The sequence below is a fragment of the Nycticebus coucang genome, chromosome 17 (genome assembly GCF_027406575.1).
Source record: "Nycticebus coucang isolate mNycCou1 chromosome 17, mNycCou1.pri, whole genome shotgun sequence".
NCBI classification, from domain to species: domain Eukaryota; kingdom Metazoa; phylum Chordata; class Mammalia; order Primates; family Lorisidae; genus Nycticebus; species Nycticebus coucang.
The window spans coordinates 39,832,306-39,857,228 of NC_069796.1; the positions used below are offsets into that span (position 1 = coordinate 39,832,306).

Genomic DNA, 24,923 nt, shown 5'->3' on the forward strand with positions numbered 1-24,923 from the left:
TGTTATTAATTTAATTGTTTACCATTATTCAAACAGTCTCTGTTGTGTCTTCCACATATATTTCCTTTTTATCTTACTCCTTAATTTGAGTCTTCTTCTATCTTTTGGCTTAATGACTAGAGATAGAGAAAGCATGGATTTCAATTTTATAATTTAAATTTTCTTCCATAGTTTCCTAAATGACTCATCCAACTTTCTTTATTGTGTTCAGTTCAATTTCTGATCCCATACAAACAGATTTTAATTCTTAATGTTATTCAGCGTATTTTTAAATTTTGAGGCCATTTTATGTATATTTGAAGGACATATCCTGTTAAAATTATAGTATGAATTTTAAAGGTCTCATTTTGAGATTAGCTGTGGTATAGAGCACTATTTGGTATTAAAATTCTTTAATCAACCAACTTATTACCTTAGAATTTTCAGTAAGTCACATAATTTCAGTCTCCTCACAGCAAATGATAACTATTTCATTAGCGTGCAGTTATGTTATCCCGTGCAGTTATGTTATCCCAGCTACTTGAGGGGCTGAGGCAAGATGATCACTTGAGTCCAACAGTTGGAAGTTGCTGTGAGGTATGACACCATGGCATTCTACCATGGGTGACAAAGTGAGACTCTGTCTCAGAATAAAAAGATAATTTAAAGATATAGAAGTATAATGCTGTTATTTTCACCATAATCAATATTAGGAGTAAACTTAATAGACAAGGCAGCATGTATTGTTCCTGATAACTGTGTAGAAGTACTAAAGAAGCTAGATTGAACACAAAGTATTGATATTGTTTTCTTTCTCTGTCCACAAGCTTGCAATGGATTCCTTTTGTTCTTAAAATTCAGGCAACTGTTATTTGACCCAGGTTTACCCTTCCAGCCTTCTCATTCCACTTACTCTTGAGACACTAAGTTTTGGGTATACTATCCTTCCTTCATTATCTCTAATAAATGCTTGACTGTTACAGGGTCTTCATATATTCTAAAATAGTCTTAGCCTGGCACATTTTTCACATTTCACATTCCAGAATAAATGGTGAATTTCTGGGGAGACTTTCTTAGCCCTTCCTCATTAAGTTAGGCCCCCTGTTTCATATTTTCAGTGCATTCCTATCCAGCACTTTTCATACTGTTTGAACATCTGTTTAAAGACTGTATACCTCATTAAGTGGAAAATTGTGTAAGATATAGTCTTCCTACCATTATATGCTTAACTTCTACTAACTCAATTAATTGCGGAATAAAGTTAACACAGATGAAACAAATAACTGTAAAATAACTGTGAATAAGAAGAGGAGAAAGTACTCTGAAATGTTCCTTGAGTGTGGAAATGTTGAAAGAATTGAGCCTGGGTAGCTCTCTGAATCTCCCTTCTTATATAATCTATTATAGTTTTTCTTAACACCTTGCACAAGATGTTTTTTTCACAGTATTTTTCTGACTATAAATGCAACTCATGCACGTTTTACAAAACTTAGAAAATGAGTAAAACTCAAAGAGGATAGTGAAGGATCCACTTAACATCATTTAAAACAAGATGTTTTAAAATTTGTGTGTAACAATTATAGAAGGCGAGAAGTAGCCTAGTATGTGTACACTTTTGTAAATGAGGTAGAGTCCTCATTTACATGAACAATCACTTCTCGTAGATAAGAGCGCGTTTCATTTTCTTAGGTTGCATGTATTTAACTCATGGCGGGAGGAACTTCTCCAGTAGCATTAACTGGGGTTAAAAAGGGGAATAAGCGATACATACAAACAACCAAAAAACCCCACAAAGAATAACAAAAACACACCTTCAAGATTTGAAAACTGTGAGTGAAGTGAACGCGTGGTGGCACTGTTGACTAAGAAGGCGAATTAAACCACAGGGATTGGGCATACTCTGACGCACCGATCCAGTGAGGTAAACCAGGCAGATTTTTAAACAAGAAATCTGAGCCTCTGAAAAGGATTATTGGCTAGAGCTTCTGCAAAGGTTGTGAGGTAAAAGACTTTGCGTTTCCCAGCACTGTATGAGGTTCAGCTTGGAGACATTCCCTGGAAGAACACTGCAAAAAAGTGCAATGGAGGCCGAAGGGGACCGCTTTCTCAGACAAAGGCAAGTCCTGCTTCTCTTTGTTTTTCTGGGTGGATCTCTGGCTGCGTCGGAGTTGAGACGCTATTCTGTGGCTGAGGAAAAAGCGAAGGGCTTTTTAATATCTAACCTAGCAAAGGATCTGGGGCTGAGGATAGAGGAATTGGCTGCAAGGGGGGCCCAAGTTGTGTCCAAAGGAAACAAACAGCATTTTCAGCTCAATCATCAGACAGGTGATTTGCTCCTGAATGAGAAATTAGACCGAGAGGAGCTCTGCGGCCCTGCAGAACCATGTATACTGCATTTTCAGATACTACTGCAAAACCCTTTGCAGTTTGTTACAAATGAGCTCCAGATCATAGATGTAAATGACCATTCACCAGTATTCTTTGAAAATGAAATGCAGCTGAAAATACTAGAAAGCACTCCACCAGGAACAGTAATTCCTTTGGAAAATGCTGAGGACTTGGATGTGGGAAGAAACAGTCTCCAGAACTACACCATCGCCCCTAATTCCCATTTCCACGTACTCACACGCAGTGGTAGGGATGGAAAGAAGTACCCAGAACTTGTACTAGACAAAGTGCTGGACCGAGAGGAGCAGCCAGAGCTCAGCTTAACGCTTGTGGCGCTGGATGGCGGCTCTCCACCACGGTCTGGGACAGCCCAGATCCACATACTGGTTTTAGACATAAACGACAATGCACCAGAATTTGCACAGTCACTCTACGAGGTTCAAATTCTGGAGAACAGGCCCATTAACTCTGTCATTGTCACTGTGTCAGCTTCTGATTTAGATACAGAAAATTTTGGGACAGTATCATATGCATTTTTTCATGCTTCTGAAGAAATTCGCAAAACTTTTCAACTAAACCCAGTTACTGGTGATATGCAACTAATAAAAAGTTTGGATTTTGAAGTCATTAGTACCTACGAAGTCGTCATAGAAGCCAAGGACGGCGGAGGCATTTCAGGAAAATCCACAGTCATAGTTCAGGTGGTTGACATAAATGACAACCCACCAGAACTGACTTTGTCCTCAGTTAACAGCCCTATCCCTGAGAACTCAGCAGAGACCGTGGTGGCTGTTTTCAGTGTTTCTGATCTAGACTCTGGAGACAATGGAAGAGCGATGTGTTCCATCGCGAACAATCTCCCCTTCGTCCTGAAACCATCCGCAGAGAATTTCTACACCTTAGTGTCAGAAAGAGCGCTAGACAGAGAAAGCCAAGCTGAGTACAACATTACTATCACCGTCACTGACTTGGGGACACCCAGGCTGAAAACAGAGCACAGCATAACCGTGATGGTATCAGATGTCAATGACAACGCCCCCGCCTTCACCCAAACCACCTATACCCTGTTCGTCGGCGAAAACAACAGCCCCGCCCTGCACATAGGCACCATCAGCGCCACAGACAGGGACTCAGGCACCAACGCCCAGGTCACCTACTCCCTGCTGCCACCTCAGGACCCGCACCTGCCTCTCGCCTCCCTGGTCTCCATCAACTCAGACAACGGACACCTGTTCGCCCTGAGGGCGCTGGACTTCGAGGCCCTGCAGGCGTTCGAGTTCCGCGTGGGCGCCACAGACCGAGGCTCCCCCGCGCTGAGCAGCGAGGCGCTGGTGCGCGTGGTGGTGGTGGACGCCAACGACAACTCGCCCTTCGTGCTGTACCCGCTGCAGAACGGCTCTGTGCCCTGCACCGAGCTGGTGCCCAGGGCGGCCGAGGCGGGCTACCTGGTGACCAAGGTGGTGGCGGTGGACGGCGACTCGGGCCAGAACGCCTGGCTGTCGTACCAGCTGCTCAAGGCCACGGAGCCCGGGCTGTTCAGCGTGTGGGCGCACAATGGCGAGGTGCGCACCGCCAGGCTGCTGAGCGAGCGCGACGCGGCCAAGCACAGGCTGCTGGTGCTGGTGAAGGACAATGGCGAGCCTCCGCTGTCTGCCAGCGTCACGCTGCACGTGCTGCTGGTGGACGGCTTCTCCCAGCCCTACCTGCCGCTCCCGGAGGCGGCGGCGGAGCAGGCCCAGGCCGACTCGCTCACCGTCTACCTGGTCATCGCCTTGGCCTCGGTGTCCTCGCTCTTCCTGTTCTCGGTGCTGCTGTTCGTGGCGGTGAGGCTGTGCAGGACGGACAGGGCGGCGTCTGCGGGTCGCTGCTCGGTGCCGGAGGGCCACTTTCCGGGCCACCTTGTGGACGTCAGCGGTACTGGGACCCTATCCCAGAGTTACCAGTATGAGGTGTGTCTGACAGGAGGCTCAGCGACCAATGAGTTCAAATTCATGAAGCCGATTATACCCAACTTTCGTGGTCAGGGTGCTGAGAAGGTTAGTGAGGCAAACCCTAGTTTCAGGAATAGCTTTGAATTCATTTAAGTATTTATAAGGGCCTACTCCTACTGAGACTAGTCTCAGTTAATTTGTGCAAAATTGTTTTTTATTGCTTTGTCCATTGGAAAGATGTCACTTTGGGTCTGGTTCAAGTGATGTAAGCAGTACTAGAGCTAAATTGCAGTCCAGGAATAGCTCAATTTTCACTAACAAAGGAATCAAAAAGTGGTTGTTCAGCCATGAATGTTTTCTTTTTTAATCAAGAAACCTTAGTTGATAGGACATTTTGTTTATATATTGATTCTCCTTTCTATGTAGTTTGCTAATCCAAGTGTATTTTTCTTTTTCATCTGTTTCCTAATTTACCAACACAGTCTTAATGGCTCCTTTTCTTTTAATGAGCAAAATTTCATTATCTTTTAATAGTGATTTCAAATAGTTTTTAACTAATTTCAAATTCTTTATTTACAGCAATGTCCAGATTTCCAAGCCACTAATTTTATAATATACTTTGTTGAATATATTCATATAATATACTTTATGATATTCCTAAAGCAGCTTTGTCTAGGATTAAAGAAGTTTGAGAATAGATAAGAATGTGATTTCTTCAAGATATAGTAATAAATCATCTTTTTAGAGGTATAGTCCTCAAATGAAAGTAATACATGTAGTTCAAGTTCTGTGTGGACATTGCAATTAATGTTTCAATATTATATATGCTTACTTTGGATGAAAACATAGACTACTATGGCCAAGCCCTCTTCGTTTTTCCTGCAGTATATTCTTGATGACTGAGGGCAAGAAACTAAACCTACACCAATTTAAACTGATTGTTCATTTCCATTTGACACAAAGACATTGTTACGTAAAGCATCTTGTGGGATGAAAATTTGTTTTTGAAATACTGAAATATAAATTTTTTTAAACCTGAAGGTCATTTTTTTAAATTTCAAGAATTTTACAAGGACATGTGATCTCGAAGTGTTTTAGGGTAAAACTACTGTCCTATCCAGTGCCATTTTATTATTAACAGCTACTTCACATTTACTTGGTAATATGGGAGGCAAGTATTTTCTTGCTTTTGTCTTGGTTTCTTTCTTCAGATTTCAACTTAACATGATTTAGGATTATATATGGTCTTTTTAGGATAGAAGAGCCATATCCACATTCTGCCTCTTACAATGTAATTAAAAAGATGTACAAGAATAGAAAGTTATAAAAAAGGAGAAAGCAATATCATTGTCAAAATCTGAATTAGCTACACTAAGAATAAAATCTGGAAGCAACTAAAACATCAAATCTTTTGACTATTTTGAGTGAAATAGAAAAACTTAAGTAACAAAACATTAAGATCAGAATTAGAGAAATTTATTGGAAAAAGATAAGTTTCTTCTCACAGGTATTTTCTCATCCAGAGAGATAAAACTTTTCAGGAATTGGATACTCATAATTAGAAAAAAAGAGAACTGAAGTTCTCAAAGATTTTAAAAAATTCCAACACAGAAAATGAATTAAAGATCAGCATGGTTTTAATCATATGTGAAAGTATAGTTATCACATTGCAATGGTGTCATTTTATGTAACTGAGCATCAAATGCATTAATCTTTAATAACCAGAGGAAAAATAATATATTTAACTTTAAGTACTTTATAGAGATAGTTTAATCTGGCTCTTTCAGCCAGAATTTTTATTCTTTTAATACTTACCTGAACTTTCATGAAGATCAGGAAAAAGGCAAAGAATTCTGATGAAGTTTGTTCTTTATTTGGCTGCCTTAGTCTCAGGTAGTGTGAGAGCCTGGAAAGTATTCAGTTGTTGAAAGTATAGAGGGCAGTTGGTTTTAAGGCCAATGTGGGATATGATCCTAGACTAAAGTTGGAAGGGCTGAGAAGTCATTTAAATACTGAAGATAGAAGAACAGATGTTATTAGTAACTTAGTTCATAAATAGACTGGATTTACACATTGTTGAGAAAATGAACAGAATTTATCAAAACCAGAAAATATAATCTGAAATAAATTTGAAGATAGGAAGCAATTACACCTTACTCTTGGTTTAAAGTTGCTTTTATGGTAGGACAGTTAAAAACCTTTTACCCTTTATTTGAACACAACTTCCAAAACATACTTATCTCAATATGTCATTAAGTACAGAGAGGGTTCTATATCTATAGTACTAACTATTGTTGCCACTTTTTGGAATTCCACAAACTGAAAGTCTGGCACAAGGTAAAAGGGGTGACTATGTACATTAATAATAATTTTCCAGTAATTTTTCCTCTAAGATGGCTCATAAATCCATTACTACAAATTGTTAACAAATTCTCACCATATTCCAATTGTCAAAAAGTAAGAGAAATTAAAGGAAAAAATTGACTCTTCACTCCAGAATATATTCCATGATATTCCTAGGCTGTAAGCAACTTGAAGGTAGAATCTGTTTCTAGTTTATTCATTGTTGCATTTCCAGCACAGAACACAATGCCTCATACATTGTAGATGCTCAATTTGTATCTGTTAAGTAAATGATTTTTAAAATATTGGGAATTAAATGAATTTTCTCTGTACTTAAAATTTTATTTGGACCTGATCCACACATTGAATTTCAAAAGAACTATCTGTACTCAGAAATGTATATAGTGCAAAAGAATAATTCTCCATAGAGGCAATTTATTATTTAATGGTCTCCACTGTTTATTGAGACTTCTGGAAACTCATAGAATTGTAAAATAATATGTTAGTCCCTAATTTGGTTCAAAATTGATCTTGTTCACATCATTAATTTCAGAGACAAAGAAGAAATTAAGTATAAGAGTTTTCTGTACATTAACTTCCTGAAATCTGTATTTAAGTTCCCTGGCTTTGAATTGATGCTTCTATTGAACTTTGATTAGTCTTCTTGCTACCAAAATGAAATAAAATTGAAAGATCATAAAGCTTCAAAAAACTTTCAAATAGCCCTTCATTTATTTATTTTCAAAATATAATTCTAGATAGTGTGCACTCTCCTTCTTTCTCTCTCTATACATATAAGTTCAGAAATAATTTAAATATTTCCTTGATATTTACAATCTAGTTTTTAATACTGAGAGGCAATGGGATAAAAAATTTTTTAAATTTCATGTGAGTTTTTATATGATGAAGCTATATTCAAATATCAATCATTATAAGTACTGAAGCCAGTCACCATAATTTTCATAACTATTCCTTAATCTGTACCTGCTGCTTCCTTAAAAATGAAAACTTAAAAAACATGACTGTGTTCTATACATCCCCTTACTTTATTCTGGGAATATGGTTTGGTTCTTAGAGTAGATTGTTAGATTTTTTTAAAAGCCAAAAATCTATTTGTCATAATGAAGAGTTATTTTAATTTCAAATGCCTATATGGTTAATCAATAGTTTGATCAATCATAGACTTAAAAATTTAAACTCATCTTCCTTTTTTTTTAATTTAACACTGTTAAGGAAAAGTATGATATCAGTTTTCTTCTCATTCTTTTATCTGTGAACTTCTTTACTCCCCTTTAGAGTTTTTCTATTCTTAATGGTATATGGTAGAATATGGTAGAATGATATATGGTAGACCCCAACCTGACAGTCACGTAATATAATGCATTTTTTTCCTTTGAGTAACTAAAGTTTTCATTTTCAAAATTTCCATATGGCAAGTTTTCCCAATTTATTCTTGTTTCATACTTGCTATTTTCTTATTTTTATTTGAGTAAATTAAATATCTTGTACTTTTAAGTTCTTCTCACACCGTTCTTCATCTCTATTAAATAACTTTTTTATTTGTTGAGTATTTTTCGTGGTGTTAGTCCCTCCTCATATGCTTGCTGATATTTTATTGAGAACTTATCTCCTAGTGGAGGTTTATTTCCCACTAGTACTGCTTTTGATGATCTTTGTAAAGGGAGCAAAGAAAAAAGGGGTCTCAAGCTAGCCCTGGCCCTGCACATCCAAGCCTTACTAAGAAGTTTAGCTTAACTTTGTCGTGCACAGCTAAAAGTATTGGGACCAACCCCTAAAGATGTGTTTGAGCTGGGCCCAAGGCTCTCTTGGGTGGCGCTTTCTGCATTTGCTCTACAAGGCAAATGACAGTCAGGGACTGTCACTCTGTGTTTCTTGATTGTCATGGTGTCTGATAAAACTAATACACATAAGAGTTAATGGAGAAATTTTTAAATTTTTAATCTCCAGAGTGAACAAGCTGATTTAGAGGAAAATTCAATTGTATCTGAAGTAAATTGATGCATGGGAAATATATGAATGGAACAAATCAGTCATGATTCAGATAATAAACTTGTATCATAATACTCAGAAAGAGGATAACATAATCCAAGATTCCACTGAAATAGTGGTTGCTATTTATTTTAGAAAATAGTATAGGACCCTGTGGTAATGCAAAATTTACTTGCTCCTTCCATGACAATCATATCATAATGAAATCATCTGTCAAGAATTATTATTCTGGTTATAGAGAGGTCAAGGCTAAGTACTATCCCTGTTACCAGGGTGGGATCTAGCATGAAGATATATAGGACAATATAAACATAATTTCGCCTACATTGTTAACAATTACCTGACCCATGCCTCATGTACTTTATTAGTCCATAATAAAAAGAAATCCTACCCTGAATACTGACAACTTCACTGTTAAAAACAGGGACTACCTTGGGACTAACACCTAAGTTATTTGCCCAATGACGGATACCTCAGCCCTCTCTTGGTATCCAACACCATGGGCAATGGAATCTACATGCTTTGATATCTCTGGTTTTTGAGACTCTTGGAGAGTTTGAGTTCTAAAAGTGTTTGGAGCTTTTTGAAGTTAGCCTCAAGACACTCCTGCACTGGGTGCAGTAGCTCATGCCTGTAATCCCAGCACTTTGAAGATCGAGGAAGGAGGATTACTTGAGGACACGAGTTTGAGAACAGCCTGGGTAACATAGTAATTTTTTACTGTAAATTTGTTTCTCTATAAAAAAAAAAGAAAAAAATATGGACATGATGGTTCACACCTATAGTCCTAGTTACTGGGGAGGCTGAGGCAGGAGTTCAAGGCAGGAGTTCAAGGCTGCGGTGGATTATGATCATGCCATTTCCCTCCTTCCTGGGTAACAGAATAAGACCTTTTTGCAAAAGACACTTCAGCATGTGGTGATCTTGTATGACACACCTTGTTAAGTAGATAACAAGGAAAATTTACTACAAACCAATTCTATATTGTTTACTAAGCTGGCCAGGTAGAACAAAGATGGTGACTTGGGCTAGAACTCATGACTGTTTTAACAGGATTCAAGTCCTTACAGCTCTGTATGTTTAGCTCATGGGCCTACAACCTGGAAGTATGGATCATATAAAGCACATCTAGGCTGCTAAGTGACAAGCTCAGTCAGGCACAAACTGGTGTTATTAAGGAAAACTGGAAGCCATATCTATTTTCCATTGTCATCCTTTACCTGGTCTAGGTCTTTTTCCCAGCCTTTTCTACTATTCCTTTAACTCCCATGGAAGCACACTTAAGTTAATAAGTTCTTCATTTTTATAATCACTGATTCAAATCAGCCTTCATCCTCTCCCAACTCTCTTTGTTCCTGTTCAATGCTGTTTAGTTGCGGATGATCAACAGGGAAACTTCAGTTAACTGCCGTTCATAAGAGGCTGCTTTCTGAGCATTTGGGAGCTAACACTACTGGAACTTAATCTAGAGCATTCAGTGTAAGAGGTTTCTGACTGGAATATCAAGAACAAATGTGTTCAAATTTCTGGAGTCAATTATCTCTAACTAATATGAGCTGTCCCTGAGGAAGGATTTGAAAAGAACCTTAGCTTCTAGAACTAAGGATGTATAAAAAATTAAACTTTATTAAATAGTATCATTTTGAGCACTTTTATACTTAAATTCCTTTATCCCTGAGGAAATGGATTTATTCTTCCTGAATGTCCCATGCTATTCAAGTTAAAGGAGGTATGTGACAGGGTTGAAGTTTTGTTCAAGTTTGTTAATACAAAGAATGCATTCTGGTATATTTAATTGCAATAGAAAAAAAAGATGTATTGTGGATATCAGCAAAAATCATAGTGAAAACAACTCTGAAAAAATTTTTTTCCACAAAAACGAGACTGAGAAAAATGGCCAGAATCAACTTTTTCAGAACTCTGGAATTTAACTAAGGTTTGTCACAATCTAGGGAGAACTTATTGAAGAAAAGGGGGCTGTTTGTTGGTTAAAAAATGAAAAGTGATTTTTATGGTATTTTACCTTGCCCTATTCCTATCCCATCTCTCTATCTCCATGATAGCCTTAAAAACCAATAGCTTACAAACACATTGAAATAAACAGCTTGGCAACCACAAGAGGAGAACACAGTTGACACTTCTCAAAGACCTCACTCACAAAGAATTGTCATTATTCAGTCTGTCTGCTGGCCCCTGGCCACTTTGAAGGCTGTCTTTATTTGACTGAATCAGATCTTGCCTAGTGAAAAAGGCCCTTTCTCTGGGCATATCTGTTGCAACCATTTAGAGGCAACTTGCTTAACTTAACACTCCTAGAGTAACAAATAATCATTTGGGAAAACAACAGGCCAACCAAAAAAAATACATATATATGTAATATATAATATAAATATATATGTAATATATAACATAAATATACAAATTTATATAAATATAAATATATAATATATATTTTATATATTATAAAATAAATATATATACATACATATATATATTTTTTGAGACAGAGTCTTACTATGTTGCCCTGGGTAGAGTGGCATGGCATCGCAACTCACAGCAACCTCAAACTCTTGAGCTTAAGCAATTCTCCTACCTCAGCCTCCCAAGTAGCTGGGACTACAGGTGCCTACCACAATACCTAGCTGTTTTTTGTTGCAGTTGTCATTGTTTTTTAGCTGGGCTGGCTGGTTTCGAACCCACTAGCCTTGGTGTGTGTGGCTGGTGCCATAACCTCTGTGCTACAGGTGCTGAGCCCCCTCAAAAAAATTTTATTTGAAAATCTAGGGAATGGAATGACCATAGGAGCTTTGAAAAACTCTGGAATCCTTCCTAGGAATCCAGAAGACTATATGCATATATAAGGCTCTTCATGTGCCTAGGGTTGTGTGTATGATACAGGAAGATCTGAAAGGGCCAAAAACTCTCACTTTCAGCTGTCCTTGAGAATCTGTGCAAGCATAAAGGGAAGGCTAAAGTACAGTTTCAACTGTCCACCTGAGCATTGAAGACATGTCCCAATCTGAACATAAAGCCTTTTGGCAAAGACTTGGAGACTTATTGGTTCTGCATGTAAAAAAAAAGTCTTTGTCTAATTATTAAGTGAACCAAGTGGGGACTTCAATAGCCATGCCAAAAAAAAAAAAAAAATTTACAGAATTAGTTCTGAAACCAAACAACGACGTAAACATCAATAACAACAAACTCTAGGAAGGAGGAATATCTAATTTTCAGAGTTTCTATATTATATTATTTAAAATATAAAATTTTCAATAAAATATAATGAAATATGCAAAGAAAGTATAAGAAATAACATAATCAATGGAAACTGTCCCTTATACTAATATAAATTAGTATAGCCGTTATGGAAAAATAGTTGGAGCTCTTCAAAACACTAAAAATAAAATTTTAATATGACTCAGCAATCCCACTTTTGGGTATATATCGAAAGGATTTGAAATTAGCATGTTAAAGAGATTTTTGCACTTCATGTTGATTGTAGCATTTTTCAAAATAGCCAAGTTATGAAAGCAACGTGAGTATCCATCAATGGATGAATGGATAGACATATTAAAGTTGTTCATTAAAGAAAATGTGATGTGCATATGTAATGGATACTACTCAGCCTTAAACAAGAAGAAAATTTTGTCATTTGTGACAACATGGATGAACCTGGAGGGCATTATGCTAAGTAAAATACGCCAGGTGCATAAAGAAAAATACCATGTATTTTTACTTGGATATGGAATCTAAAACAAACAAATTCATAGCCTCACATCGTAAAATGGTGATTACCAGAGGCTGGAGGATAGGAAGAATGGGGAGATGTTGGTCAAAGAGTACAAAGTTTCAGGTAGGAGGAATAAATAATAAGTATCTGAACTAATAGATATGTTAGCCTGATTTAATCCTTGCATTGTGTACATACATTACAACATCGCTTTGTACCTTATAAATATATATAATTATAATTTATCAATACATAATAAAAGAAAAAAGAAACTGTTTCTGAGAAAGCCCAGACATTAGATTTACCAGACAATGACTGTTGTAAATATAAACAAGTAACTAAAGTACAAGAATGATATCTCATTGAACTTAGAATATAAATAAACAGAATTATTAAAGAGAAGCAGATAGAAATTCTAAAGTTGAGGATTATAATAACTGAAATAAAACTTATTGGAAGATTTCAACAGATTTGGACAAGAGGAAGAAAATATCAGTAAACTTGAAAATGAATTGAGATTATCCATTCTGAGGAACAAAAGACTTTTAAAAATTAAGAAAATTAACAATCTTAGAGACCTATGGAACATCATTAAGCATATGAAATGCATATACATCAAGTCCCAGAAAAAAAAGAAAGGGAGAAAAGAACAGAAAAAATAATGGAAAAAATAATGGCTGAAAACTTCCCAAATTTGATAAAAAAAAATAATAATTTGCATATTCATGGAGCCCAGCAAACTCCAAATAAGATAAAATCAAAGAGATCCCATCATGTCTTGGGACATGATGATCAAACTGACAAAAGACAAAAAGAGAATCTCAAAAACAGCAAGAGAGCCAGGTCTGGTGGCTCACGCCTATAATCTTAGCACTCTGGGAGGCTAAGGGTGGTGGATCCCCTGTGCTCAGGGGCTTGAGACCAGCCTGACCAAGAGTGAGACCATGTCTCTGAAAAATATCCAGGCCTTGGGGAGGGTGCCTATAGTCCCAGCTACTTGGGAGGCTGAGGCAAGAGGATTGCTTGAGCCCAAGAGTTTGGGATTGCTGTGAGCTACGATGCAACAGCACTTTACTGTGGGCAACAAAGTGAAACTCTATCTCAAAAAAAAAAAAAAAAAAGAAAAGGCTTGGCTCCAGTAGCACAGTGGTTATGGCGCCATCCATATACACTGAGGCTGGCGGTTTGAACCCAGCCTGGGCCAGCTAAACAACAATGATAATGACACAAATAGGTTGAAAGTAAGAGGATGGAAAAAGGTATACCATGTAGATAGTAACCCAAAGAGAACTGGTATGGCTACTTTAATATCAGGCAAAATACGTCACAAAAAAATTAAGACATTACTAAAAATAAAAATTTAAGGAGGGGAATTTTTATAATGACAAAAGAGTCAATCCAATACCAAGATAGAACGATTTTAAACATACATTCACCTAACAATACAGCCCCAAAATAAATGAAGCAAAAACTTACACAAACGAAGGAATAAATTTAACAAAAATAGCTGAAGATTTTAATACCAGTACTTTCAATAACAGATAGAACAACAAAGTAGAATATCAACAAGAAAAAGGAAGACTTGGGTAACACTACAAACCAACTGTATCTAATACCATTCCACCCAACAATACCGTGATACATATTCTTCGCAAGTGCACAGGGAACATTCTCCATAAACAAGTCTCAATAAATTTAAAATAGTTAAAATTATACAAAGTATATTTTCCCAGCTATAATGGAATGAAATTAGAAAGCAGTAGCAGGAGAAAATTTGGGAAATTCACAAATATGTGAAAATTAAACCCATTTCTAAATAAACAATGAGACAAAGAATAAATCACAAAGGACGTTATGAAATACTCTGAAATTAATGGTGATGAAAATTCAACACATCAAAACTTATGAGATGTGATGAAAACTGTGCTTAGAGAGGAAATTATAGCTGAAAACACACACACACACACACACACACACACATATTTTTTTGAGGCAGAGTCTCAAACTGTCACCCTGGATAGAGTGCCATCGTGTCATAGCTCACAGCAACCTCAAACTCTTGGCTTAAGTGATTCTCTTGCCTCAGCCTCCCAAGTAGCTGGGACTACAAGTGCCCGCCACAATGCCCGGCTATTTTTTGGTTGTAGTTGTCATTGTTGTTTGGCAGGCCCAGGCAGGATTCGAACCCACCAGCTCCAGTGTATGTGACTGGCGCCCTAGCGGCTTGAGCTACACCTGTATTTTTTTTTTTTTTTTTTGTAGAGACAGAGTCTCACTTTATGGCCCTCAGTAGAGTGCCGTGGCCTCACACAGCTCACAGCAACCTCCAACTCCTGGGCTTAAGCGATTCTCTTGCCTCAGCCTCCCGAGTAGCTGAGACTACAGGGGCCCGCCACAACGCCCGGCTATTTTTTTTTTTGGTTGCAGTTTGGCCGGGGCCGGGTTTGAACCCGCCACCCTTGGTATATGGGGCCAGCACCTTACTGGCTGAGCCACAGGCGCCGCCCTACACCTGTGTTTTTAAAAAGATCTCAAACTGCCACATTATGAAACAATAACAAAAAAAGGAAAGCATACTACACCCACAGTAAACAGAAAGAAGGAAATTATTAGAGTGAAAATTAATGAAATAGATAATAGAAAAATGCAATGGAAAAAGTCAAATAAATCAAAGGTTAGTGCTGTGAAAAGGTTAACAAAATTGGAAAACTGTTAGCGAAACTCATCAAGAAAAAGAGAGAGCTCTGAAATGAATATCAGGAATAATAGAGAGGGAAATTATAAATTATGACATATTTTACAGGAAATAAAAGGGATTATAAGGGGATACTATGAACAATTTTCAACCAACAAATTAGAAAATCTAGATGAAATGAAAAAATTGCTAGAAACACACAAAGTACCAGAACTGATTAAAGAATAAACATAAAATGAATACACTTATAACAGGTAAAGAGATTTTAGCAGCAATGAAAAACTTTTCACAAAGAAAAGACTAGGACCAGATGGTTTCACTGGTGGATTCTACCAAATGTTTAAGGAAGAATTAACACCAGTACTTGACAAACCCATAAACAAGATTAAGGAGCAGGGACCCTTTTTCGATTTATTCTGTGAGGCCAGTATTACTCTGGTGACAAAACCAGAAAAATAGAACACGAGGAAAGAAATGCATATACCAATTTTCCTTATGAATATAGATGCAAAATTCCTTAACAGAAAATTAGTGAATGACTTCAACAACGTATGAAAAAGATTGTACACCATGATTAGTGGGATTTATCCCAGGCATGCAAGGTTGGTTCAACATATGAAAATCAATCAATGCAATACACTTTATTAACAGGATAAAGGACTAAAGTACACAACCATCTCAATAAATGCAGAAAATCATTTTATAAAATCCAATACCTTTTCATGATAAAAACACTCAACAAATTTGGAATAATTTGGAATGTTCTCAGCCTGATAAAAAGCAGGTATAAAACCCCATAGCTAATTTCATAATAGGGAAAAAGTTTTTCCCTCAGATCAGGAACAAAATAAGGATATCTGCTATTATTGCTTCTATTTAACATTATATTGGAGGCTCTAGCCTCAACCTCCCACATACCAAATTTCTTTAAAATGATTTTTATCTTTCCTTCAATAATATTTAAAGTTTTTCCTATATTTTACTAAGGAGGAATTAAAACTGCTATTTAATTTCCTGAGTACTCATTTAACTATCCTATTTATTTTGTATATTTAAAATGAAAAAAATTAAATATTACATTATGCGTCATTCATGCCTGGCAACCAGTTATGTAAATAGTCAAATGAATCATTCACAATAAATAATACACCTTCCTTGACTATGAATAAACGGTTTTTAGGTGATCATTCTTTCTATCATTAATTCCTTTCCCATGCAGTTATAATAGATCTTTTTTCTGACAAATTTGGCAGTTTAGGGGAATAATCTATGGCATAACATGCTAGGCGGCTATTCTTCCAGATCTTCTTAATTGTAATTTGAAACCCCTTATCAGAAAATAGCAACATTTCAAAAGGTCTACACATAGATATTTTTTCTCAGACTGGAGTAATTATATGTCACTCTCAATTTTTTTTTTGCTTAATTTATGATCTCTACAAAAACATCGAGTATTAGTTTTCTTTCCAGTTTCTAAGTTGTATGAATATCTCTCTTTGCTGGTAACCATCTCTAAAGGGAGAGATGGATAAAACAATCTTATAGGTTTAAGTTTGGGAGGTTGGCTGGTATTAAAATTCAATACAATAACTGAAAACTTCGGCTGAGCTTGGTGCCACTAGCCTATAGTACCAGCTACTTGGGAGGCTGAGGCGTGAAGATTGCTTAAGGAGTTTGAGGTTGCAGGGGTCATCATCATAGCTCACTGCACCCTAGCCTGGTGCTTCAAATAAAAAAACAAGCAAATACTGCATATTTAAGCTATTATATCAAAGTACCTAAGGCAAGGCTGAAGCTTGGTTTCACATTATCTGTTGTGCAGCTCTCCAGTTCTACTTAAACATATAAGAGAATGACCTCTGGGGTCACACTGTAACAGTATAAATCCTGGCTCTGCCTTTTCACCTGGTGTGTGACTTTGGACAGGTTATTTAAACTTTCTGTGCCTCAATTTATTCATGTAGATAATGAAAAGAATAAATATTATATTATGCTTCAGGTCTCGCAACCAATTATTGTGAATAGTCACATGAATCCTTCAAAATAAATAATACAGGGCGGCACCTGTGGCTCAAAGGAGTAGGCTGCCGGCTCCATATACCAGAGGTGGTGGGTTCAAACCCGGCCCCAGGCAAAAACTGCAAAAATAAAATAAAATAATAAAATAAATAAATAAATAAATAATACACCTCTGGTGACTAGGAATAAATGGTTTTTAGGTGATCATTCTTTATGTCACTAACCTGGAGGGTTGTGTGTGGGATAAAATGAGTTAACACATTTGAAATGCTCAGAATAATATCTGGCATCTAGTGTTATGTTAAATTTAGATTCCATTTGCTTTTGGATTGCAAAAGGAACTGAAAAGCTGATTCTCAATACTTTTTCTATGTTAACATGTAAGAATAAATAAGTTCTGAACTCCTTAACTTGAATCTAACTAGAATGTGACTACTATATTAGGAAGAATTTTCTCTTTATTTTGCCCAGGAAATTTATTTTCAATTTATGTCTAAACTTTTTATTCTTTGAAATGTACATTTAAAAAAATTTTTCTTTTCATTTAATGTTTATGTATATTCTATCTCCTCCAATTTACTTTAAATGCGAAAGAAAATCGTAAGATATTAATATTGTTGCTGTCCTGATATATCACTTACAGAAATTAATAGAAATAGAATCAAATTAAGTTTAATTAAACAGTGTTTAGCATGTATTTTATTCTAATTTCTCAGAATTCTGTATTTAATTTCAAACATGTTCATAAGTGAATGGTGATCTGACAATAATCTGCCTATATAGATAAAAACATCATTTTTTTTAAAAAATGGCCGCCCGGTCGGCCCGGGTGGTGTTGACGATGACAAGCAGCCTTTGCAGCTGGAAATTAATTTATTGATTCAACTGGTATCTATTGAATAACTGCTATAATTTATGCGTCTTTCAGAACTAATTTTTACTAGTACTTTCTATCACGGTCAGCATCTGATGCATGTATTATTGTTTTTCTTTAAAAATAATTCATCTAATGTGAATTATAAATTATAATAATTGAATTAATTAGATAATAAAATAAAATAACAAGATATTTGAGGGAAGGAAATTTTATATGTGACAGAATAAGTGGTATTCCATTCGATATATTAATTGTAGTCCATGATCTGGTTAACTGTGTCCCGGTGGTGCCAATTCTTTCTTACTGTATCAGGATAATCACAACAGTTATACACTTTGTGCTGGAAACCGTTTTATATACCTCTCTCCTTTTCATCATCTAGGAGTAGACAAGGCCTAGGATCTAAGGCACCTTTTGCTCACAGATTAAAATGTGTTAAATCAGTGCTTTTTGTCTTCCCCCAGATCAGATGGTCAAAGAATATGATATCTAGGATACAAAGGGTGAGTGTGGTAACAAGGAAACTCCTTATAAAATATAGATTACATTTATCTAGTAAGTAAGCACACTTTAACGTTTTTTAACAAAATTCTAAGATTCTAAAATTCTCTTGATTTTGTCTTGATATGATCCTGATAATAGACAATTAGAATAATTAAGTCCTATCATCCCCTGAGCTTCAGTTTCCTTTTCTGTAAACCCCTTTTTCACTTCTTCAGTTCTACAAATCTGTGATTCTGATACTATTTATCTTATTTCTACATTTAATGTGAGTTCACACTGTAAATGACAGTACAAAACAAGGCTCCTCTTTATTAACCTATATTACTATTTTGCATGCCAGGGTAGGAAAATAGAACCAACCTGTTATTTCAACACTTCCTTTATAATGTGGTACAGAACATCTGAATCTTTTGCATCATAGTAAAAGTTCTCACATTGTAGGAAATAAAAAGATGTAACTATGTAGTATTGTGACTTGAATTGAAATTTTATAAGAACTTACCTGTCCCCAGTTAGATCATTCAAAGGAGAAATGGAGTTCTTTGAAGTTCCAGTAATAATAAGAGTGTGGGAAAAATGAGATATCTTCTTAATTTGTGCTCAGGATTATTCTAGTTTATAAACTTTAATGGAATAACTTTATAAGTCATGCAATTTCATATAAAAATAACGTTTGTAAAAATTCCATTCATCTAAAAATGGCTTTCATTTGGAAACTTCCAAAATGTGCATGGACTCGAAAACATTAATTTCTCAATCTAGACACAGGGTGGCGCTGCAGGCTAAGATTGTGAATAAAGAACTCTTACAAAGCTCGTGTATTTTTTTGTGTTGAGAAACGCGATCAAAAACTCAGGCAAGAAGCTTTGCAAGCAGTACAGGGTTACCAACGAGTTTGAGCAGCGATGTAGTAACGAATTTAAGATTAAAAGCAACTTTGTGGCTATTCTTCCAAGCAAGAATTTGGAATTGAATGTCTCAAGTCTTTTTGTGATTGCTGAAGACATCGGATGTAAACACCTTGACTCCAACATGGAGAAGCTAGAGAGAATTCATCCAAACAGGCAAGTGTTGACCTTTATTTTAATGGTGTTATTTTCTCAGGTTCTCCCTGAGTCCATTCGTTATTCTGTGCCAGAGGAAACAGAGAGTGGCACCTTTGTAGCCCAACTGATCAAGGATCTAGGCCTGCAAACTGGGGAACTGGCCGCCCGGTCGGCCCGGGTGGTGTGTGACGATGACAAGCAGCCTTTGCAGCTGGATCGTCAGACAGGAGATTTGTTTCTGAAGGAGAAACTAGACCGGGAAGAGCTATGTGGTCCTACTGAACCGTGCGTACTGCATTTCCAAGTGCTCCTGGAAATGCCAGTACAGTTTTTTCAAGGAGAATTAGTAATCCAGGACATAAATGACCACTCTCCAGTATTCTCTGACAAGGAAGTGCTCTTGAAAGTACCGGAAAACAGCCAGCCAGGGACTCTATTTCCGTTGATATTAGCTCAAGATTTAGATGTGGGTAATAATGGTCTTCAAAAGTACACAATCAGCCCCAATTCTCATTTTCACATTGTCACTCGAGACAATAGCGAGGGCAAGAAATACCCAGATTTGGTGCAGGACAAAGCATTGGACCGAGAGGAGCAGGCTGAGTTCAGCTTAACCCTTATGGCACTGGATGGTGGGTCACCACCAAGGTCTGGCACCGTCATGGTTCAAGTCCTGATCATGGATGTCAATGACAATGCTCCTGAGTTTGTGGACACCCCATATGAGGTGCATGTCCTGGAAAACAGCCCCCTAAACTCCGCAGTTCTTAGTGTCACAGCTAGGGACGTAGATGCTGGGAACTTTGGGAGTGTTTCCTATGGCTTGTTCCAAGCATCAGATGAAATTAAACAAACTTTCTCAATAAATGAAGTTACAGGAGAAATCCTACTGAAAAAGAAACTGGATTTTGAAAAAATTAAATCTTACCATGTGGAAATTGAGGCCACAGATGGAGGAGGTCTTTCTGGGAAAGGCACAGTAGTCATAGAGGTGGTGGATGTGAATGATAACGCCCCCGAACTTAGCATATCTTCACTCACTAGCTCCATCCCAGAAAATGCTCCCGAGACAGTAGTCTCTATCTTCCGAATTCGAGATAGAGATTCCGGAGACAATGGGAAGATGATTTGCTCTATTCCAGATAATTTGCCATTCCTTCTAAAGCCAATTTTCAAGAATTTCTATACACTGGTAACAGAAAGACCTCTGGATAGAGAGAAAAGAGCTGAGTACAATATTACCATCACCGTCAGCGACTTGGGAACACCCAGGCTGACAACAGAGCACAGCATAACCGTGATGGTATCAGATGTCAATGACAACGCCCCCGCCTTCACCCAAACCACCTATACCCTGTTCGTCGGCGAAAACAACAGCCCCGCCCTGCACATAGGCACCATCAGCGCCACAGACAGGGACTCAGGCACCAACGCCCAGGTCACCTACTCCCTGCTGCCACCTCAGGACCCGCACCTGCCCCTCGCCTCCCTGGTCTCCATCAACTCAGACAACGGACACCTGTTCGCCCTGAGGGCGCTGGACTTCGAGGCCCTGCAGGCGTTCGAGTTCCGCGTGGGCGCCACAGACCGAGGCTCCCCCGCGCTGAGCAGCGAGGCGCTGGTGCGCGTGGTGGTGGTGGACGCCAACGACAACTCGCCCTTCGTGCTGTACCCGCTGCAGAACGGCTCTGCGCCCTGCACCGAGCTGGTGCCCAGGGCGGCCGAGGCCGGCTACTTGGTGACCAAGGTGGTAGCGGTGGATGGCGACTCTGGCCAGAACGCTTGGCTGTCGTACCAGCTGCTCAAGGCCACCGAGCCTGGGCTGTTCAGCGTGTGGGCGCACAATGGCGAGGTGCGCACCGCCAGGCTGCTGAGCGAGCGCGACGCGGCCAAGCACAGGCTGCTGGTGCTGGTGAAGGACAATGGCGAGCCTCCGCTGTCTGCCAGCGTCACGCTGCACGTGCTGCTGGTGGACGGCTTCTCCCAGCCCTACCTGCCGCTCCCGGAGGCGGCGGCGGAGCAGGCCCAGGCCGACTCGCTCACCGTCTACCTGGTCATCGCCTTGGCCTCGGTGTCCTCGCTCTTCCTGTTCTCGGTGCTGCTGTTCGTGGCGGTGAGGCTGTGCAGGACGGACAGGGCTGCGTCTGCGGGTCGCTGCTCGGTGCCTGAGGGCCACTTTCCGGACCACCTGGTGGACGTCAGCGGTACTGGGACACTGTCCCAGAGCTACCAGTATGAGGTGTGTCTGACTGGAGACTCTGGGACTGGTGAGTTCAAATTCCTGAAGCCAATATTCCCTAACCTCTTGGTTCAGGACACTGGGAAAGAAGTTAAGCGCAGGAATAGCTTTGTATTCAGTTAAGTGTTGTATGTAATTCAGTTTACGTCTTACTATTTTTGTCAAATTTCTCATGGCAATGCCTTTTCTTTAAGAATTGTATTATCATGTAAATATTCATACAACTATTCGAAAGATATGCATGCTCCAGATAGTATTAAATGTTCCCTTTTTATTGCTTAGCATTTTAAATTATTCTGAATATTGATCGAATATGTACTTTAATATTTGACCTCCTCTTGGTGATTAATCTTTCCATAACTACAAATTACTGAATTAGTATAAATTTTTTTTATTTTAATGAACGTTTTAATGTCTTCTTACTGAAATGTTTAAAGCATTTATGAAATCTTGAACCTGTCTTTACCATATACTTTATTCTTCTTAGAATACTTGTTTTTCCCAAATTGCATATAAACATACTCTTCATTAATATACTGATACACTAAAGTTGTGACCCATTTTCTGTTGTGAAAACCATATATGCTGGAGATTATTTTATTAGATCGATACTTACCTAGCATGTTCTGTTTCATAAATACTAATATTTTAATTGTTTGAAATTCTCATTGAGACATAATTATAGAGAAAACCTCACATAATTTGACATACCTTTCACTAAATAAAACTCTTAAATCGCTGCTTGCTATATCCATAAAAAAACCCTCAGAGCTAAAATAAGCCCTAAATTCCTCTGACAAATTCAAGACCCTTGAGAGCATTGGAGGTCTCCTTGTCCTTCCTTTTACTTTATAAACAGAAGTCAAAGTTTAGTTTAATGTGTTTATTTTTATTTTCCTACAGTTTCTCCCTATCTTTCAAAAGAGTCAGAAAATTTCTCATGAATCATGACTATTCTTTTTAAGTCTGATTATCAGGTGATCTCAGATTTTTCACTTCACTTTACTTTGCAAATATGGAAAGTCTTTACAAAAAGAAATAATGTTTTTGTGTGGGTTTTATTGTCTTTTGTTTTTAAATGTAACCTTCAATTTTTTTGAGTTAATTTAATTTTTCAGTTATACCAAAGTTGCATTTGTATGAAATGAATATTACTTTGTTCCTGAATAAACTAGAACAGTAATGAAATTACCTAGATTATAATTTTTTCATGCTGTGTTCAATAAGCCAAGGAAGCTAGTTAAAGTTAGGTGGATATAACTATAAGACAATTCTAATTACATTTTGGCAGAATTTGAGCAACTGAAAAGCTTGCTTTATAATCCAATATGAATTTTTAAATTTCAATTCTCATTCTAGTGGAGTTCAAACTTTCATTTTTCCCTGCCTTACCTTTTTTTCTAAGGATATGATGAAATACAAAAGGAAAGTTACTGATTGTTTAAGTTACTCTTGACACATACTTTTTATCCTTCCTTCAATTTAAAAATCGAAGTGAGATAAAAGTAAAAATGAAATTAAACACAAACAAATATGTAAGACATAAGTATTGTAGACAACTTTAATAATTTCTCCATTTATTATTAACTATTTAAACCAAATGCCTTCTATATGTGATAACAAATAAAAAATCTGGTTAAAAGTTTTGCCAATATATTTGAACATCATAAAAATCCAAATTCTCTTTTTTTGTTTATGCAAGGAAAGCCAAAATTGAATAATCACCCAAATGAAACAGGCCAAGTAAACACCCAGAACCCCCATCATCCTTGAAAGTATTCACAAACCATGGATCATTCCTTACCAGCTAGGGGCTATAACCAGACTTTGGTGTAGAAGAGATTAACATTTCTAAATTCAATTATTAGAATTTAGTAGTAAACATGATATAAATAACTTTTACAACACCTACACCTTATGAAAATAGACCAGTTCTGTTGTTCTGGGAAAAAATAGAGAATAGAGGCCAAATACCTTGATAATAACACCCATTTTGACAGGTTTTTCTCAAATGCATCTATTATATGTGCAGCATTTATAGTTCCTTCACTATGTTTTTAGGTACAGCATATGGTAAGAATTAATGCCTCCTGTTTCAGGAGAAGAAATTTTACTGAAGGCAACGTAGCCCACACTTCTTTAAAATGCCCTCTTTCTTTACTATCAAAATCTACAAAATATATTTCAAATATTTTTAAGGTTAAAACTGATGCATATATTTGGTGAAATTCTGTTTCCAGTTAGATGGATTATCTAGCAGCTGAAAACAACTATACAGATTTTTGCACATTCAGCATTCAATAAAAAATTATTTGACATACACACATACCAAAAACTGGAAGACATAAAGAAAACCAAGAGAAAAAACAGGCAATATAAATGACCCACAGATAATCCAGATATTAGAATTAACTGACAATGATGGTAAAATAAATATGACTAATGTGTAAAAATAAAGGACAATGGAGAAAATAGATGAAAAGATTATTTCAATAGAGAACTTAAATTCAAAAGTGGAAAGTAATTCTAGAACTCAAAAAAGATATCTAAAATTGAAACTATTTAAATGATTTAATTTCATAGACATAAAGGAACACAAGATTAATGGATGCAAGACAAGGCAGTATAAATATCAAAATAGAAGTACAGAGTAAAATAATAATGAAGAATACAGAAAATAACATTAGTGATATGTGGAACATAATAAAAAAAATTCTGCCATCCATATTATTATAATCTTGGAAGGAAAAGAGAGAATTAAAATGGGGAATAAGCAACATTTGAAGAGATAATAGCCACAAATTTTCCAAAATGGGTAAAAATCCTTAATCTTTTGAAACCCAATCTGGATAAATAAAAAACAAAAATGGGTAAAAATCCTTTATCTTTTGAAACCCAATCTGGATAAATAAAAAACAAAGCACACCTAGATGAATCATAGGAAAGTTGCTCAAGACCAAACTCAAAGAGAAAATCTTTAAAGCAACCTTGTTACAAAATGGTACTGTACTTTTAAAGGAACATTGTAAAATGGAGAGTTGACTTTTCTTTTAACACAAATTATGAAACTAAAAGACAAAGAAATGATGTCTTTAAAGTCCTGAAAAGAAATTTCTGCTAGACTAGTGTTCTGTTACCAGCAGACACATACTTCAATAATGAATG

At 37.0% G+C, this 24,923-nt stretch overlaps 2 protein-coding genes across 2 annotated transcripts; both read left to right on the forward strand.

The window, feature by feature from the left end:
- Nucleotides 1-1,905: 1,905 nt before the first annotated feature.
- On the forward strand, nt 1,906-7,338 carry PCDHB3 (protocadherin beta 3). Its single transcript, XM_053567322.1, has one exon. It carries the CDS (start codon nt 2,010-2,012, stop codon nt 4,449-4,451), a length of 2,442 nt encoding a protein of 813 aa, XP_053423297.1. The 5' UTR covers nt 1,906-2,009; the 3' UTR covers nt 4,452-7,338.
- Nucleotides 7,339-19,322: 11,984 nt separating this feature from the next.
- On the forward strand, nt 19,323-22,925 carry PCDHB4 (protocadherin beta 4). Its single transcript, XM_053567347.1, has one exon. It carries the CDS (start codon nt 19,506-19,508, stop codon nt 21,879-21,881), a length of 2,376 nt encoding a protein of 791 aa, XP_053423322.1. The 5' UTR covers nt 19,323-19,505; the 3' UTR covers nt 21,882-22,925.
- Nucleotides 22,926-24,923: the final 1,998 nt, after the last annotated feature.

Excerpts from the sequence above, each read along its gene's own strand:
- PCDHB4 (XM_053567347.1), top strand. The coding sequence starts at position 19,506 with ATGGAGAAGCTAGAGAGAATTCATCCAAACAGGCAAGTGTTGACCTTT.
- PCDHB3 (XM_053567322.1), top strand. The coding sequence starts at position 2,010 with ATGAGGTTCAGCTTGGAGACATTCCCTGGAAGAACACTGCAAAAAAGT.